Source organism: Watersipora subatra, chromosome 1, assembly GCF_963576615.1.
Source record: "Watersipora subatra chromosome 1, tzWatSuba1.1, whole genome shotgun sequence".
NCBI lineage: Eukaryota > Metazoa > Bryozoa > Gymnolaemata > Cheilostomatida > Watersiporidae > Watersipora > Watersipora subatra.
The window spans coordinates 52,531,159-52,549,408 of NC_088708.1; the positions used below are offsets into that span (position 1 = coordinate 52,531,159).

General features: G+C 37.1%; 1 protein-coding gene across 1 annotated transcript; it reads left to right on the top strand.

Moving 5' to 3' along the window:
* The first annotated feature begins 165 nt into the window (after window positions 1-165).
* LOC137400308 (calumenin-like) lies at window positions 166-16,407 on the top strand. Its single transcript, XM_068086638.1, has 7 exons — window positions 166-291; window positions 1,108-1,219; window positions 1,389-1,519; window positions 3,300-3,496; window positions 9,213-9,410; window positions 12,925-13,121; window positions 15,703-16,407. The coding sequence occupies exons 2-7, from the start codon at window positions 1,115-1,117 to the stop codon at window positions 15,808-15,810; spliced, it is 936 nt and encodes a 311-aa protein (XP_067942739.1). The 5' UTR covers window positions 166-291; window positions 1,108-1,114; the 3' UTR covers window positions 15,811-16,407.
* The last annotated feature ends 1,843 nt before the right edge of the window (window positions 16,408-18,250 follow it).

The window sequence follows — 18,250 nt, forward strand, 5'->3', positions numbered from 1 at the left end:
AACAAGAATAATTGCTAATTTTTTTGACTACCAGGCTACTTCAGCTTTGCTTGAGCTCCCCAATGCTACTGGTCGGTCACATAAATTATAGCCAGTAAAATCACAATCGTCAGCGTTACTAACCGCAATTGGCGAATATATTTTGTCAAGGTTGTGTGGACGCCACGTGAAGGCAACCGTGTCTCGTAGGTTCCACGTCACTCTCTACTGCTTTCGTTTTTGTGGTGTATAGTGCTGCCGAGCGTTAACAACATTTCTTTATTATTGTTATCTTTTATTAGTCATACATTGGTGAGTAATTTATGGTAATCTATAAATTTGTAATGCACGCATACGTCGACTACTTGTTGACTTGCATATATCAAATCGCACTGTTCTCTCAGACAGACCTGCCAACCCAAGAGTGGGGCAATGCGTGAGATTTGGTTTTGGGGCAATTGATGTATCAATGATAGTATATATAAAATTGTAGAAATTGGGGCAAAAATCTCACGCATTTTCATTTTTTCTTTGGGGTGATTGCGTGAGTCTCACGCCCAATGCGTGAGAGTTGGCAGGTATGCTCTCAGACAATAAGAGCCTGACCTTAAAATATTTTGTACTTGTGCTACAACAGTTACTATAATATGTGAGTGCACGTTTAATTTGTGTAAGTTTATAACATGAACTCTTAACTAAATTCACATGTTGTTTTATCATGTGATACCGTGGCACCAGTAAGATTAATGAGTATCAGTATTATACATGTATATCTGGCATAATTCTCAGATACAAACACAAAGCAAATAAAGCCTAAAAATTTGAGTAAGGATATTTTCACCATTTGCTCTAAATTGTCTCTCAGCCTATTTAAGCAAAACCTTGGAGAAGATATGACATTAACACGAATATATTTGGGACAATTTACCTATTTAGTAAGTCGTACATTAAATTTTAAAACAGTATTTACAATGAGTTGCTCAACGTATGCTTTTCAATTTTGTTTTGCTTTCTGATCATTGTCTTTTGTCCAAAATTATGTAATATCTGCTTTCTGATCATTGTCTTTTGCCCAAACTTATGTGAAATCAATGTTTTATATATATTATGTTACTATTATTTTTGTAGGCCAATAATGAAGCTGTATATTAATACAGCTGTAATTGGAGTTCTCTGTTTGGCATCTGTAAGCGCATCAGCCATTCGAAATAGGGCAAATGATAAACGGACGAAAGAAAAGGTCTGTATTAGCTATGTGGTGCATTTTCAGTTTCTGCAATACACTAAAGCGTGCTTTTCTACTGTTTTTGCTGTTAGCTTTGATGAATTATTTTTGATTGAATTTTGCTGTTTCATAAAAGAGTCTCATTGGATGTCTATTAAATATATATTGTGATATTTAAATACAGGAGCTGAGTGAGCATGCTCATAATGAAGGTGCAGAGCATAATGCTCAGTACGACCATGAAGCATTCCTTGGTAGAGAGCAGGCAATGCAATTTGATCATTACTCTCCAGAAGAAAGCAAAGAGAAACTCAAGTTAGTTACGAACGTTAATATTATGCAAATTAACTCATTTCAAGAGAAATTCACATCCTAAAGGTGTTGTATGTTGAAGCATTTATGTATGTAAACGCAACTGTAATTTGATTAATTTAGTCATGTTCATAAATTTATATTTAATAAATTTGTTTTAATGATGTGTACTAGGTAAGTACAAGTAAGTAATATATGAAGGTAGTACTAGTGAGTACAAGTTAGTAGTATATGAAGGTAGTACTAGTAAGTACAAGTTAGTAATATATGAAGGTAGTACTAGTAAGTACAAGTTAGTAATATATGAAGGTAGCGCTAGTAAGTACAAGTTAGTAGTATATGAAGGTAATACTAGTAAGTACAAGTTAGTAATATATGAAGGTAGTACTAGTGAGTACAAGTTAGTAGTATATGAAGGTAGTACTAGTAAGTACAAGTTAGTAATATATGAAGGTAGTACTAGTAAGTACAAGTTAGTAATATATGAAGGTAGCGCTAGTAAGTACAAGTTAGTAGTATATGAAGGTAGTACTAGTAAGTACAAGTTAGTAGTATATGAAGGTAGTACTAGTAAGTACAAGTTAGTAGTATATGAAGGTAGCGCTAGTAAGTACAAGTTAGTAGTATATGAAGGTATTACTAGTAAGTACAAGTTAGTAATATATGAAGGTAGTACTAGTAAGTACAAGTTAGTAATATATGAAGGTAGTACTAGTAAGTACAAGTTAGTAATATATGAAGGTAGCGCTAGTAAGTACAAGTTAGTAGTATATGAAGGTAATACTAGTAAGTACAAGTTAGTAATATATGAAGGTAGTACTAGTGAGTACAAGTTAGTAGTATATGAAGGTAGTACTAGTAAGTACAAGTTAGTAATATATGAAGGTAGTACTAGTAAGTACAAGTTAGTAGTATATGAAGGTAGTACTAGTGAGTACAAGTTAGTAATATGTGAAGGTAGTACTAGTAAGTACAAGTTAGTAGTATATGAAGGTAGTACTAGTGAGTACAAGTTAGTAATATATGAAGGTATTACTAGTAAGTACAAGTTAGTAGTATATGAAGGTAGTACTAGTAAGTACAAGTTAGTAATATATGAAGGTAGTATTAGTGAGTACAAGTTAGTAATATATGAAGGTATTACTAGTAAGTACAAGTTAGTAGTATATGAAGGTAGTACTAGTAAGTACAAGTTAGTAATATATGAAGGTAGTACTAGTGAGTACAAGTTAGTAGTATATGAAGGTAGTACTAGTAAGTACAAGTTAGTAGTATATGAAGGTAGTACTAGTGAGTACAAGTTAGTAGTATATGAAGGTAGTACTAGTAAGTACAAGTTAGTAATATATGAAGGTAGTACTAGTGAGTACAAGTTAGTAGTATATGAAGGTAGTACTAGTGAGTACAAGTTAGTAGTATATGAAGGTAGTACTAGTAAGTACAAGTTAGTAGTATATGAAGGTAGTACTAGTGAGTACAAGTTAGTAGTATATGAAGGTAGTACTAGTAAGTACAAGTTAGTAGTATATGAAGGTAGTACTAGTGAGTACAAGTTAGTAGTATATGAAGGTAGTACTAGTGAGTACAAGTTAGTAGTATATGAAGGTAGTACTAGTAAGTACAAGTTAGTAGTATATGAAGGTAGTACTAGTGAGTACAAGTTAGTAGTATATGAAGGTCGTACTAGTGAGTACAAGTTAGTAGTATATGAAGGTAGTACTAGTGAGTACAAGTTAGTAATATGTAAAGAGCGGTAATTATCGTAACAAATGGTTTTTTCTAGACCAATCGTAATCAAAATAGACAAAGATAAAGACGGTTTCGTCTCAGAGAAAGAGCTTGTCAATTGGATAAGATATATTCAGAAGTCGTATGTGACACAAGACTCAAAGACTCAATGGACTGGCTATGATAAGAGTGAAACCGACACCATTTCATGGGAGGAATATGAAAGACGCACCTTTGGTGATCACGCTGAAGGTGAGTACCTACTTATTCACCTCATGTATGTGCCAATGCTGCTGTTGCATTAACAACAACTTTTATGTTGTGGCCTCTCCGAGGTTCTACCATGGCTGGAACTTTTCTCAACTGCTCTTTGCAGGCATGGTAAGGCTTTAGCCAGCCTTCGCTTTGGACAGTGGATTGTTGCTGCCGCTCCACCAGATATGTGTGGTGCGGCCAGACCTTTATGACTTTGTCTGACCCCACAACTCTTGCTTACAACTTAGGGTTGTCTTCCCTTTCCTGTCGCTTGTTTATCATCCAGACCCAATCTCCAGAGATCTAGAGAAGTGGCTCCTTTTTGGTCCTCCTGTCTGATCTCTATCTGTGCTTGACGAAGAGTTTTGTGCATTTCCTCCAACCTTTTGACTCGCTCCACTAGGCGTTCATTTGTTGGCTGAGACGCAGAGAATGGAGAGTGATACTCCAGTTGGTGACTCTTGTATTTTCAGTCTTCACAGAAAGTTTGAACCAAATCTTTTCATTTTTTTATTCCATGACCGTAATAATTTTGGCAACCTTCTGATTGAGTGTGACTATTCAGAAGTTAAGCCCTGCCCTATCACAAGTGTCAAAACTTAGTTCGGATGAAACTGGGTTTTTATAAGCTTTTGGATAGAATAATCTTCAGAATATGCAACTGTGATCAGGTGCCGAAGGAAAGCTGTCTTACTCTAATTAATGCTAGAATGTGGATGTCAAATTTATTAGCAAAATTAGTAGATTTCATAATTCTATAACAATTACCTTTGAACTACTCGCTTGTGCATCAGCTCAAAAATTGCTGAATGTTACTTCTTCTGGTCAAGGTTAAATTTAATGCCCGGTTTAATAATATTTTATATTGACATTGTCTCAAATTGTTTCTTTTTTGTTGTACAGTCCGCTAGTGATAGAATTAATATGCAAAAAACTTGCTTTTCTAAAAACAGTTTATTTTAGTTTCAAGTCTGTGTGCTCATGACTCACTTTGGCATTCAGCTAAAGCAATCAAGAGTTCATAGCAATAATAATTATAGTATATAAATATGACTAAGTATTGAAATCTGGTTAATGATTTATATGACTTTTATGGTTTATTTAGAATAAATTATTGCTTTGCTTAGCAGCAATCTATCCATTTAGCGGTTAGTACAACAAGGCATGAAAAACTGAAAAAGAAAGTTGTTATATGAGTGTGGCTGTGAAATTGTTTGTATCGCGTATGACTTGCTTTATTTGCATTCCAAACAATGGCTGGTAAATTATATCATGATGAGCAGCCGATATGGAGAAGGGGAAGTCAAGTCATTCTGACCTAAATACAATAAAAGTTTATTACTATAGCCAAGATCAACAGACTATTATAGCTGCAGCTCACTGTAATCGGCTCTAGATTATACTACACTCAGGTTGGGTGGTGTAACAAGCCAACCGTGATAACACATTACCTTACGATAAGTTCTCAAGTTGGGTGGTGTAACAAGCCAACCGTGATAACACATTACCTTACGATAAGTTCTCAAGTTGGGTGGTGTAACAAGCCAACCGTGATAACACATTACCTTACGATAAGTTCTCAAGTTGGGTGGTGTAACAAGCCAACCGTGATAACACATTACCTTACAATAAGTTCTCAGGTTCGGTGGTGTAACAAGCCAACCGTGATAACACATTACCTTACGATAAGTTCTCAAGTTGGGTGGTGTAACAAGCCAACCGTGATAACACATTACCTTACGATAAGTTCTCAGGTTGGGTGGTGTAACAAGCCAACCGTGATAACACATTACCTTACGATAAGTTCTCAAGTTGGGTGGTGTAACAAGCCAACCGTGATAACACATTACCTTACAATAAGTTCTCAGGTTGGGTGGTGTAACAAGCCAACCGTGATAACACATTACCTTACGATAAGTTCTCAGGTTGGGTGGTGTAACAAGCCAACCGTGATAACACATTACCTTACGATAAGTTCTCAAGTTGGGTGGTGTAACAAGCCAACCGTGATAACACATTACCTTACGATAAGTTCTCAGGTTGGGTGGTGTAACAAGCCAACCGTGATAACACATTACCTTACGATAAGTTCTCAGGTTGGGTGGTGTAACAAGCCAACCGTGATAACACATTACCTTACGATAAGTTTTCAGGTTGGGTGGTGTAACAAGCCACCCGTGATAACACATTACCTTACGATAAGTTCTCAAGTTGGGTGGTGTAACAAGCCAACCGTGATAACACATTACCTTACGATAAGTTCTCAGGTTGGGTGGTGTAACAAGCCAACCGTGATAACACATTACCTTACGATAAGTTCTCAAGTTGGGTGGTGTAACAAGCCAACCGTGATAACACATTACCTTACGATAAGTTCTCAGGTTGGGTGGTGTAACAAGCCAACCGTGATAACACATTACCTTACGATAAGTTCTCAAGTTGGGTGGTGTAACAAGCCAACCGTGATAACACATTACCTTACGATAAGTTCTCAGGTTGGGTGGTGTAACAAGCCAACCGTGATAACACATTACCTTACGATAAGTTCTCAAGTTGGGTGGTGTAACAAGCCAACCGTGATAACACATTACCTTACAATAAGTTCTCAGGTTCGGTGGTGTAACAAGCCAACCGTGATAACACATTACCTTACGATAAGTTCTCAGGTTGGGTGGTGTAACAAGCCAACCGTGATAACACATTACCTTACAATAAGTTCTCAGGTTCGGTGGTGTAACAAGCCAACCGTGATAACACATTACCTTATGATAAGTTCTCAGGTTTGGTGGTGTAACAAGCCAACCGTGATAACACATTACCTTACGATAAGTTCTCAAGTTGGGTGGTGTAACAAGCCAACCGTGATAACACATTACCTTACGATAAGTTCTCAAGTTGGGTGATGTAACAAGCCAACCGTGATAACACATTACCTTACGATAAGTTCTCAGGTTGGGTGGTGTAACAAGCCAACCGTGATAACACATTACCTTACGATAAGTTCTCAAGTTGGGTGGTGTAACAAGCCAACCGTGATAACACATTACCTTACAATAAGTTCTCAGGTTGGGTAGTGTAACAAGCCAACAGTGATAACACATTACCTTACGATAAGTTCTCAAGTTGGGTGGTGTAACAAGCCAACCGTGATAACACATTACCTTACAATAAGTTCTCAGGTTCGGTGGTGTAACAAGCCAACCGTGATAACACATTACCTTACGATAAGTTCTCAGGTTGAGTGGTGTAACAAGCCAACCGTGATAACACATTACCTTACAATAAGTTCTCAGGTTGGGTGGTGTAACAAGCCAACCGTGATAACACATTATCTTACGATAAGTTCTCAAGTTGGGTGGTGTAACAAGCCAACCGTGATAACACATTACCTTACGATAAGTTCTCAGGTTGGGTGGTGTAACAAGCCAACCGTGATAACACATTACCTTACGATAAGTTCTCAGGTTGGGTGGTGTAACAAGCCAACCGTGATAACACATTACCTTACAATAAGTTCTCAGGTTGGGTAGTGTAACAAGCCAACCGTGATAACACATTACCTTACGATAAGTTCTCAGGTTGGGTGGTGTAACAAGCCAACCGTGATAACACATTACCTTACGATAAGTTCTCAAGTTGGGTGATGTAACAAGCCAACCGTGATAACACATTACCGTACGATAAGTTCTCAAATTGGGTGGTGTAACAAGCCAACCGTGATAACACATTACCTTATGATAAGTTCTCAGGTTGGGTAGTGTAACAAGCCAACCGTGATAACACATTACCTTACAATAAGTTCTCAGGTTGGGTAGTGTAACAAGCCAACAGTGATAACACATTACCTTACGATAAGTTCTCAAGTTGGGTGGTGTAACAAGCCAACCGTGATAACACATTACCTTACAATAAGTTCTCAGGTTCGGTGGTGTAACAAGCCAACCGTGATAACACATTACCTTACGATAAGTTCTCAGGTTGAGTGGTGTAACAAGCCAACCGTGATAACACATTACCTTACAATAAGTTCTCAGGTTGGGTGGTGTAACAAGCCAACCGTGATAACACATTATCTTACGATAAGTTCTCAAGTTGGGTGGTGTAACAAGCCAACCGTGATAACACATTACCTTACGATAAGTTCTCAGGTTGGGTGGTGTAACAAGCCAACCGTGATAACACATTACCTTACGATAAGTTCTCAGGTTGGGTGGTGTAACAAGCCAACCGTGATAACACATTACCTTACAATAAGTTCTCAGGTTGGGTAGTGTAACAAGCCAACCGTGATAACACATTACCTTACGATAAGTTCTCAGGTTGGGTGGTGTAACAAGCCAACCGTGATAACACATTACCTTACGATAAGTTCTCAAGTTGGGTGATGTAACAAGCCAACCGTGATAACACATTACCGTACGATAAGTTCTCAAATTGGGTGGTGTAACAAGCCAACCGTGATAACACATTACCTTATGATAAGTTCTCAGGTTGGGTAGTGTAACAAGCCAACCGTGATAACACATTACCTTACAATAAGTTGTTACTTTTTGACTTACCTGTGTTGAAAAGGAGCTTTCGTTTCTTAATCATTCCCACTGACTTTCACTGATGTAGTTTTGAACAAAATGTATATAATTTACTAGGAGTTGTCTAATCAATGCATGAATCTGACTTTGGGAAGTTAGGCTGTGGTACTGTTTGTTTGTGAACTGTTAGGCGCGTTGTTTCCATAAATATTCAATTGTTTGTTTGAGATTTTATTCTGATTCTTTTTTGTTTGTGGCTCTGTGAATGTGACAATTTGGAAACTTCAGGTGCGTTCTCAGGCTATTAATTTAGCTTTCCGCTAATTGACAAGCGCGGATTGTCACAATGATCAGCCATGTAGACTATTCGGTTAGTGTGAAAAGCTCAAAGTTTCTATCGATCTACATGTTTATGGTAGGTATTCGGAAAGGTGAATACTTATCAAAAAAATAGTTTTTGTTCAAACCACCAGTTGCTTGAACTATTTTGACAAGTTAGTAGTTGTACCTTCATTAAAATACGTTATATATTTTGAGAGGAGATAATAATGAATTGCAGTGCTTATCGAAATCATGAGAAAAAAATCGCAGCTGCAAAACTGTGTACAGTTCAAACAATTTCCATATCTAAATTAAGCTTTCCAAGAACAATAGACCGTTCTCCACCAATAGACTCGGGTCAATAACACCACCCATTCTCAACCTATAGACTCAGGTCAATAGCACCACCCATTCTCAACCAAAAGACTCAGGTCAATAACACCACCCATTCTCAACCTATAGGCTCAGGTCAATAGCACCACCCATTCTCAATCAAAAGACTCAGGTATATAGCACCACCCATTCTCAACCTATAGACTCAGGTCAATAACACCACCTATTCACAACCAATAGACTCAGGTCAATAACACCATCCATTCACAACCAATAGACTCAGGTCAATTGCACCACTCATTCTCAACCAATAGACTCAGGTCAATAGCACCACCCATTCTCAACCAAAAGACTCAGGTATATAGCACCACCCATTCTCAACCTATAGACTCAGGTCAATAACACCATCCATTCTCAACCATTAGACTCAGGTCAATAAAACCACCCATTCTCAACCAATAGACTCAGGTCAATAGCACCACCCATTGTTTTTTACTCCCTTATATACTGTAAACCTTACTTAATTGCAGAGTTCAACGACAAACTTAGAGAGGCTCGGCGGTTTAACGTTGCGGACACCAACTACGACGGCGTGCTCTCTTTTACGGAGTTTGTTGACTTTTTGCATCCTGAGGATGTGGAGCATATGAGAGAGATTGTTGTCATGGAGACAATAGAGGATATAGACCAAGATGGCGACGGATTGATCACAGAAGCTGAGTATATCGGTAGGTGGTGCGATATATCATATTTAATACCAGGTAAAGACATTTGATAGCTCTCATCTCACTCTCGCTCCATATTTGATTTCCTTAAAGGTTGACTTGCATCAAAATTTACATTACAGTTATTTGGTATCAAAAGGTTCACCATGTCTTGCTGTGTTGTAGGTGCAAAATATGTGGAAATGTGATTACAAGCTCTTAAAAGCTCAAAAACGAACAGCTAATCGTCGCCATCACGAAACCGCCGTAGATTGAAATCAGTTTATTTCTCTGACGCAGTCATTACAATTGGTTGTTGTTTTGTCACATGATGTTCTCACGTAAATTGAAAAGCCAATAAAAGGCTTAATATAAAACTTCTCGTAGCACTAGTTTATGACAAACACTTCGGGTTATATCGAAGACCCCAAATCAAATATACAATGTAGATGCTCGCTACTTTACAGTTTTGTTTCGGCTTGGTCTAATCGTCTAGTCGTAATCTGATCATGTGACCCATACTTCCTGCCAAATGACGCGAATAATCTCTGTGCACAGCATTTTTCGGTTATCACAAGTGACCAACAGGCTTGTCATAATTATCAGACAATGATATGTACTCCTTCGAACTAAGGTTAAAAACGTAAACGAATTTTCACGGTCGGCTATAAGATATCATTTCTGAAAGTGACAGTATTACAATGACGTTGAAATAGAAACGTAAGAACAATATACATGGTTTTATTGAATGTGTGAAGTATATTTGTGAAAATATTTCAACGAATGAGGTTGCGTAAAAGTGTAAACAGAATCCATTTTGTACGTCCCATTTCTACTTCCCAACTACATCCCATTTGAGCCGATTTGGAAAGATATTCTAGTCTACAGCGGTCTCGTGATGGCGCCGATTAACTGTTCGTTTTTGAGCTTTTAAGAGCTTGTAATCACATTTTCACATATTTTGCACCTACAACACAGCAGAGTAAGACACGGTGAATCTTTTGATACCAAATAACTGTAATGTGAATTTTGTTGCAAATCAACCTTTAAGAATGAGGATCTGGTTTACATGACGAGTGTTGATGTTAAAAGTGGTGTGCCACGGGAACTTTTACATTTTTTTGTAAACAATTTTTGAACAAACAAACTTATTTTTGTCTTGAGTAGTTTTTGCATGCAATGATTTCAACAAGCTTGTACATGAACATTCGTGTGGGTTAAGAACAGTGGTGTGAGTTAATGATAGTCGTGTGGGTTAGTGACAGTCGTGTGGCTTAGTGACAGTCGTGTGGGTTAGTGACAGTCATGTAGGTTAGTGACAGTCGTGTAGGTTAGTAACTGTCGCATGGGTTAATGACAGTCGCGTGAGTTAGTGACAGTCGTTTGGGTTAGTGACCGTCGCGTGGGTTTGTGACAGTCGCGTGGGTTAATGACAGTCGCGTGGGTTAGTGACAGTCGTGTAGGTTAGTGACAGTCGCGTGGGTTAGTGACAGTCGTGTAGGTTAGTGACAGTCGTGTAGGTTAGTGACAGTCGTGTGGGTTAATGACAATCGTGTGTGTTAGTGACAGTCGTGTGCGTTAGTGACAGGAGCGAATTATTGGCATTATAATTATGCAGCTGACTATTAACCTGACTAATTGATAAGTTTTATTGCATGTTGTCTCCCCCAGTTTGTGTGGCAACTTATTAAGAATAGATGAATATTCAACTAGAAAATTAGTTCTACTACCAACATGGTTGTGAGCGTGTGATTATCGAGTCTAAGTTCTTCAAGTAAACATTTCCTAAACATTTAAGTTTATCTTGTGCCATTGGTTTATCGCTGAGTCATATATTAGCATTCTCGCATCAGTTCAAGTCGAAATACTTCTTAATTACTCAATTTTATATAAACACGATGAAATAATGCATGTTGTCCTTTTAAGCCAAGCTGGAATTGTCAAAACAGCGTAACTGCGCTATTACATGTTTACATGGAGTGTTGGATAGGCAGTGGTAACAATGTATAGCCGGCAAAGTTTGAGGATGATGTCATGCAGTGCAGATCAAGGGTGGCGAGTTTAAAATATTTCATGGTGTAAATTCAAATATGAAAAGGTGGTTGCTGCAAGAAAGTCCATGAAGATCTCATGTCAGACTGTCTTTGCAGTTCCTGAACATGATGACGATCAGACTTTATGATAATGAAGAGTGATTTTCTTATGAAACAATTTACACTCGGCACACTTGTTCCCGATCAGTAACAAAGGTCAATGACAAATGCGAATTTGTGTCGTTACAGTTATGTGGCTGACTATCTATTCGGCTTGCTAAAAAATTTGATCTTACATATTACAGCAGTTTTCTCTGACTTTATCTAAGATAGCCTAATATTGACCGCAAAACACATCTTATCACTAATATGATCGTTAGTGGTTTGTCATTACAACTAATTCTTTGACTATTTATTTCTAAAGATTTTAGGTCTGTTTCCTGCCACTCTCTGCCAGTATAAAAAATATTATATATCGAAATTTCCAAAAATCTAATATCAGCAAAATTTAATATTAGTCGAATTTTTGCGTTTTTTAACCTTATGGCAATCGACTAAAGCAAATGCCCATGCAAAGCTGCTTGTTTCAATCTGCTCTGAAACCATGAAAGAGACTGAAGCTTTTGCATTTTCACTGTATATTCGTGTAAGAGCACTCTACCATTGAAATGCATAGTCATCCCCATTTTGACAATGAGCAATCCAGGGGGGACAAATCTATAATTGGCGTTGTCATTAGTCTGAACATAAAGAAGTTGTTATCGTTCGTTCAACTTTTCCTGCCATATCTTTAAATAAACATTGGATTTACATGTATATCGGTTACAGTCTTAGAGGAAAGCTTAGAGTCTTCTTCGCGAATCTTTCTCTGCACATTGTTCATGCGCTAGATAGAATGCCAAGTAATATCAAGGAGCTTCAATTCCTACGCAGTTGTCAGATCAAATATTTTGATAGTCATGTTTGTCTTTTCTTTGAATGTTGAACTTTGTGACATTATATAGATGAGGTCGGGCTAAATACACAATGCATAACATCGATATGGCGACTTTACGAAGATTTGGTGTTGCGGGTTTGTTAATCGTCAACATTGCTTCGAAGAAGCTTACTGCCTTGATTCTTAACAAAAACAATTTTATAACATCGACATAGTTTTTGATAATAAATTGCACTGTAGTACTAAATGAACATATATTTCTGGTGTAGCGAATGCCGCCTAATGTGCACCCACAAATTGTCTCAACAGTATTCTAGATACGTGGCCTTCTGACCATATTATGGTTTATAACCTTGGAATTAAACAAGTTTTGCAGGATTCAGTTCTGTGGCTGTTTGTGAGTAATATGTCTATGTCTTGTTGTCTGTTTAATAAATGATGCACACACTCGTGTTTACCCATACAAATATTTGTGGAGAGTGCGAAGTTGGTGTTTTATTTCTCAGCTGTGTAAATGCCGTTTTATCCAAAATTGCGGGCTCATCTCTTTGCGTGTCTGTCATCACAGGTGACATGTACCCAAAGCGTGATGAGGATGAACCAGACTGGGTGAAGACCGAGCGGGAGCACTTTAGCAAATGGAGGGATCTGAACAAGGATGGTGTGATGGATAAAGAAGAGGTGAAAAACTGGATCATGCCGGATGACTACGACCATGCGGAGGCGGAGAGTAAGCACCTTATATACGAGACAGATATGAATAAGGTGCGTGACTCATTCGGTATTCTAACAAAACATACCGTAAAACCTCTATTTTATCTTTATTTGAACACCATTATAGGAGAACAGTTGAAAAGTATAGTGCCATGTTGATCAAATAGAAGTTTTATGGTAATTCTGTTTAGATTTTGGCATAAATGTTATTATTTCTTGTATGTAAGAATTGCATGTTCAAATTGGCAGAGTAGGCATATAATTATTAGGCCATGGAATTAACCTTTGGGAAAGCTTTTCTGCAAAATAATGGACATTGTGCTAAAGATATCCTTTTGGGGTATTTCTGTGGAGTTATAAAACTGTAAATAAAACATAATTATATGTAAGAAGACAAATGAATGAAGTGATAGGCAACAAAAAGAGGTTTGTATTGTCGCGTCACCTTTATATTGAAAGCAAGTGAATTGAGGTATTGCATAGGCTGTACAGGGGTGGAAGGTGCATAGGCAGAACAGCCAATAGAGACTAGAGCTTCACTATATGGCGATTTAATTGTTTGGTGGTGATTTTTAAAGTAGACGATTTAAAAATTGCCACCATTTAAAGATATATCACCAATCATATAAACGATATAATCTTGTATAACTGATTATATAACGTGATATAATCTCGGAACAATCGTGTATAACTGATTATTTAACCCTATATAATCGTGTGATGGCGATTTATCTCACATCTGACGATTGTTAGAGTGAGTGATAGTGAAACTAAAATGCACTGGCCTTTTAGTCTTATAATAAGCTCATTCTATGGCCTTCCATGCACAGGGTCATTAATGAATTGTTTCTAATTATCACAAACATAAAACAGTCTTTTTTCAAGTTAAAATATACATTTACAAGGTAAAACATACAAGTTTTTATCAGGATAACACGGCGATATATCGCATATTGTCTATTTGCATCGAGTCATCTAGTGATTTTTGGAAATAGTGAAGCTGTAATGGAGATATGGAGGTACTCTAACTTACTCTAGAATCTAGATGAACTGTGAGCTAGCATAACTTTCCATGTTTTGGATGTGTCATCTTTTTGACATTTATCTTCAAGTATCACAGCCAGCCTCTCCACTTTCTCCGGTGTCGAACTTTCTTTTTTTCTTGCTGTCATATTGTGCCTTGTGATAACTGGTCTGTTAAACTGATCCGGTGTTGTTTGACCATGTTTTTCTATCTACTGTTTCAATTCCATTTAAGGCATTTTTTACCCAAACTACCACCAGCACCAATCTTCTTGGGATATATGATTTTAAAACTAAAAAGGGAAGGTTTAAAACATGGTCTAATGTTATTTCAAACTTTAGAGCAAAGCTCCCTGCATGCTAGCATACTGCTTTGTTTGGCAAAACAACATATGTCATATATCGGAATTCATGACATAGGTTGAGACAAATATTTGCTTTAAATTAAAGGTTGACTTGCAACAAAATTCACATTACAGTTATTTGGTATCAAAAGATTCACCGTGTCTTACTCCGTTGTGTTGTAGGTGCCAAATGTGGAAATGTGATTACAAGCTTTTAAAAGCTCAAAAACGAAAAACCACCGTAGATTGGAATCAGTTTATTTCTCTGACGTTGTCATGACAGTTTGGTTATTGTCTTGTCACGTGATGTTCTCACGTGAATTAAAAGGCCAATAAAAAGCTCAATATAAAACTTATCGTAGCACTAGTTTATGACAAACACTTCGGGTTTTATCGAAGACCCCACATCAAATATAGATGCTCGCTACTTTACAGTTTTGTTTCGGCTTGATCTAATCGTCAAGTCGTAATCTGATCATGTGACCCAATACATCGCAAATAATTTTTGCAGCACTTTTCGATTATCACAGGTATCCAACAGGCTTGTCATGTTTATTAGACAATGGTATGTACTTCTTCGAGCTAAGGTTAAAAAATTAAACAAATTTTCACCGTAGGTTACAAGATGTCAGTGCTGAAAGTGACAGCATTACAATGGCGATGAAATAGACGCGTAAGGACAATAGACATGGTTTTATTGAATGCGTGAAGTATATTTGTAAAAATATTTCGACGAATGAGGTTGCGTGAAAGTGTAAACAGAAGCTATATTGTACAACTACGCCACATTTGAGCTGTTTTGGAAAGAGATTCTAATCTATGGCAGTCTCGTGAAGGCGGCGATTAACTGCTCATTTTTTAGCTTATAAGAGTTTGTTATCACATTTCCACATATTTTGCTCCTACAACAGAGCAGAGTAAGACATGGTGAATCTTTTGATGCTAAATAACTGTAATGTGAATTTTGTTGCAAGTCAACTGTCAATTTTACATCATATATTAAAAAACTCGTTTGTAAAGATGATCATAAGCTGACACTTGAATCTATTTAAACGATGGTAACTCCTTTCTACCATGTGTATTTCACACAAAATCAGTCTAGATTATCTCCTTATTGCGTAGCATGGAGTTACTTCATTTTTTAACTTTTGCAATTTTGTGATTTTATTCACCAAATGCACTCGAGTTGAAAAAGTACCTAGTATTTGTTTTTTCATATACTATTGGATTCTGCGGTAACATAAATGAGTAATTGATGTTTGCAGGATGGCAAGTTGTCAATGGAGGAAATCTTGGAGAGGGCCCCTCTCTACGTTGGAAGTCAAGTTACAGACTTTGGAGAAGCGTTGTCAAAGTCTCATGATGAGTTTTAACATATCAAGCATGAAACTAGATAACAAGTCTGATCAAGTAATCACCGATGACATATGTGTTTTCAGCAAGGATGGAACTAGGAGTATGCCGGTTGCGATAGCACCCTCTTGGGTGTGCCGCAATTTAATGTTTGCTTTGCGTTTATCAGCCATAATACACACCTAGTATTACTACTATCTTACAGAGCAATCAATACGTTTTGTACAGAAAGTGTTGATTAATTTACACCATTATGATGCTTTTAGTGTATTATAGCGTTTCTGCGTTTTGTTGCCGATGATTTGCGATGGTGCTTTGGCTAAGCCGAACTTGCATTTTTGTTATGGTGCTTAGGCAATGCCCTTACTGAATCTTATGTATAACGCTTGCGCCAATTGGAACACCATGTTTACCGTACTACCGATCCCGGTTCCCACTCCAGCTGTTGTTATTTTTTGTTACTCAATAATTATTGTAGTTTTTAACCTCCGTGTTATTTATAACTATGCTATATAGATATTATGCATGTTTCTCACTGTTAAATACTGTTTTCAGAAGAATTTAATGTTTGCTATTTGTATTCTGGCACGATCTGTAGTACAAGGGATTGAAAGTCACTGCTACGAAAAGTTGAGTTTGAATCCCCTTTTGCTGAATGAGCCATATTTAAATAGTCACCATCTTTATATAGTAGTCGTCTTCAAATGTATAATAGATTATTAAGAAAAGCAATGTAACAGTTTATGTATGGGGGCCAGTCAATAATTATCTGGAATTTTACCACAAATCTCGTGCTGTTCACTGCAGGATGTTTAAATTTGAAATACTTAATAATTGCAGAGTAACTATCTCATTCACAACATTACATCATCATTGTAGTTAAATTTCTTTCACCTTGAAAATTCAACATGGCCACCCAGCTGAGAAGGCGGTCAACCCTAAAACAGATGATAATATAATAATATTTAAGGATACAATAAGATTTTTACAAGCTCAGTGTCAAAACATCTGAAATACACTCTAGAATGAATGCACAATATGGTGGCAACGGTCTGTCAAGGTTATCGTGATATGAATGGGCCAAAGCAATCAAGGAAGGCAGAATGAAGATGAAGAGTGGAGTGGTAGACCTGCAGACATTTCAGCTCCTGGCACCACAAACATTCTTGAACAACACATCTTAGCTGGTAGATCGGTGAAAATTGACGACCTAGCAGAGAAATCAGGAGTCACTCATGGTTCTATGCGCAGAATAGCGCATGAACCATCGGGATTCATTGAAGCGCTCATCGTGTTCCAAAGGTGCTTACAGACATTCAAAAAGAACAGCATCTGATGGCAGCAAACTATGATCTTGCCAGGTTTAGAAAGGAAGCGAACAACATCCTGAATAGAATTGTAACTATTGATCAAACAGTCACTTGAATGGAAGAATGTGACATCACTGGTGAATAAAAAATTCAAAACCCCGAGGGTGACATAGAAAGTTATGCCTGATTATGATTGGTCCAAACATACCGTAAAACCTCTAATTGAACCCTATCTCTAATTGAACGCCACTTCTATTTGACCACCACTACGAGAGAAGGGTTGAAAAATAGAGTGCCACCTTCTATTTGAACGCCGCCGCCATTTGACCACCACTTTGACTATCTTTGATCTTTATGCTCCCATAATATTAAATGATCAGTAGAAAAGTGTCCACAAAATAGTATTAATAATGACTCGTTTACATTAATAACAATCGATTCTTTTGTTGTCCAATTCCCAAGCTTTTCGCTTTTTCCGTAAAAGCTTTGAAAGGAACACCATAGAAATAATCAATGACGGTCTCACGCCAATAGTAGTTCCTTGTTTAACGCGGTCTTTCTACTTTGAAGTACATGCATATAAAAACGGTTTGCAAGTTTTGGACCAAAGGTTACGTTTAGCGAGCAAACTTTTATGCGTTGGTGCAGCGCGTAAAGGTTTTGCTCAGTCAAAAGATTGTTCAGACGCTAATATCAACTAGTTCAGCAGTGCTGCAGAAAAGTTGAGGCCAGAAGATATTATGGAAGGTATTGGTCAACTAGAAGATGTGCGTTCCATCGAAAGCAACAATCAGAACGCAACTATCCAAGCGATCCAAAAGATGGATATATTTTTGTTTTAAAAACGTTAATTTTTGTTTCTGCACATAATATAAGTATGATTCGTTTATTTCACTTGTTCATTAATGTATACTTGTATCATTTGATAGATTATCATTTTATATAACATATAAATATGCAAATTTATAGCATGTTATTTAATAGCAACCTCATGGCTATCTTAACACGACTTACAATTGATTGATGCTCATTACTCCACTTTAATTGCACATAAAAAAGCCAAGTTTTGGCTGCAACTGTAGCAAACATAAAACGGAGTGCCATGAGCTTTTATTCAACATGTTAGATATGGATATAACATAAAAATATG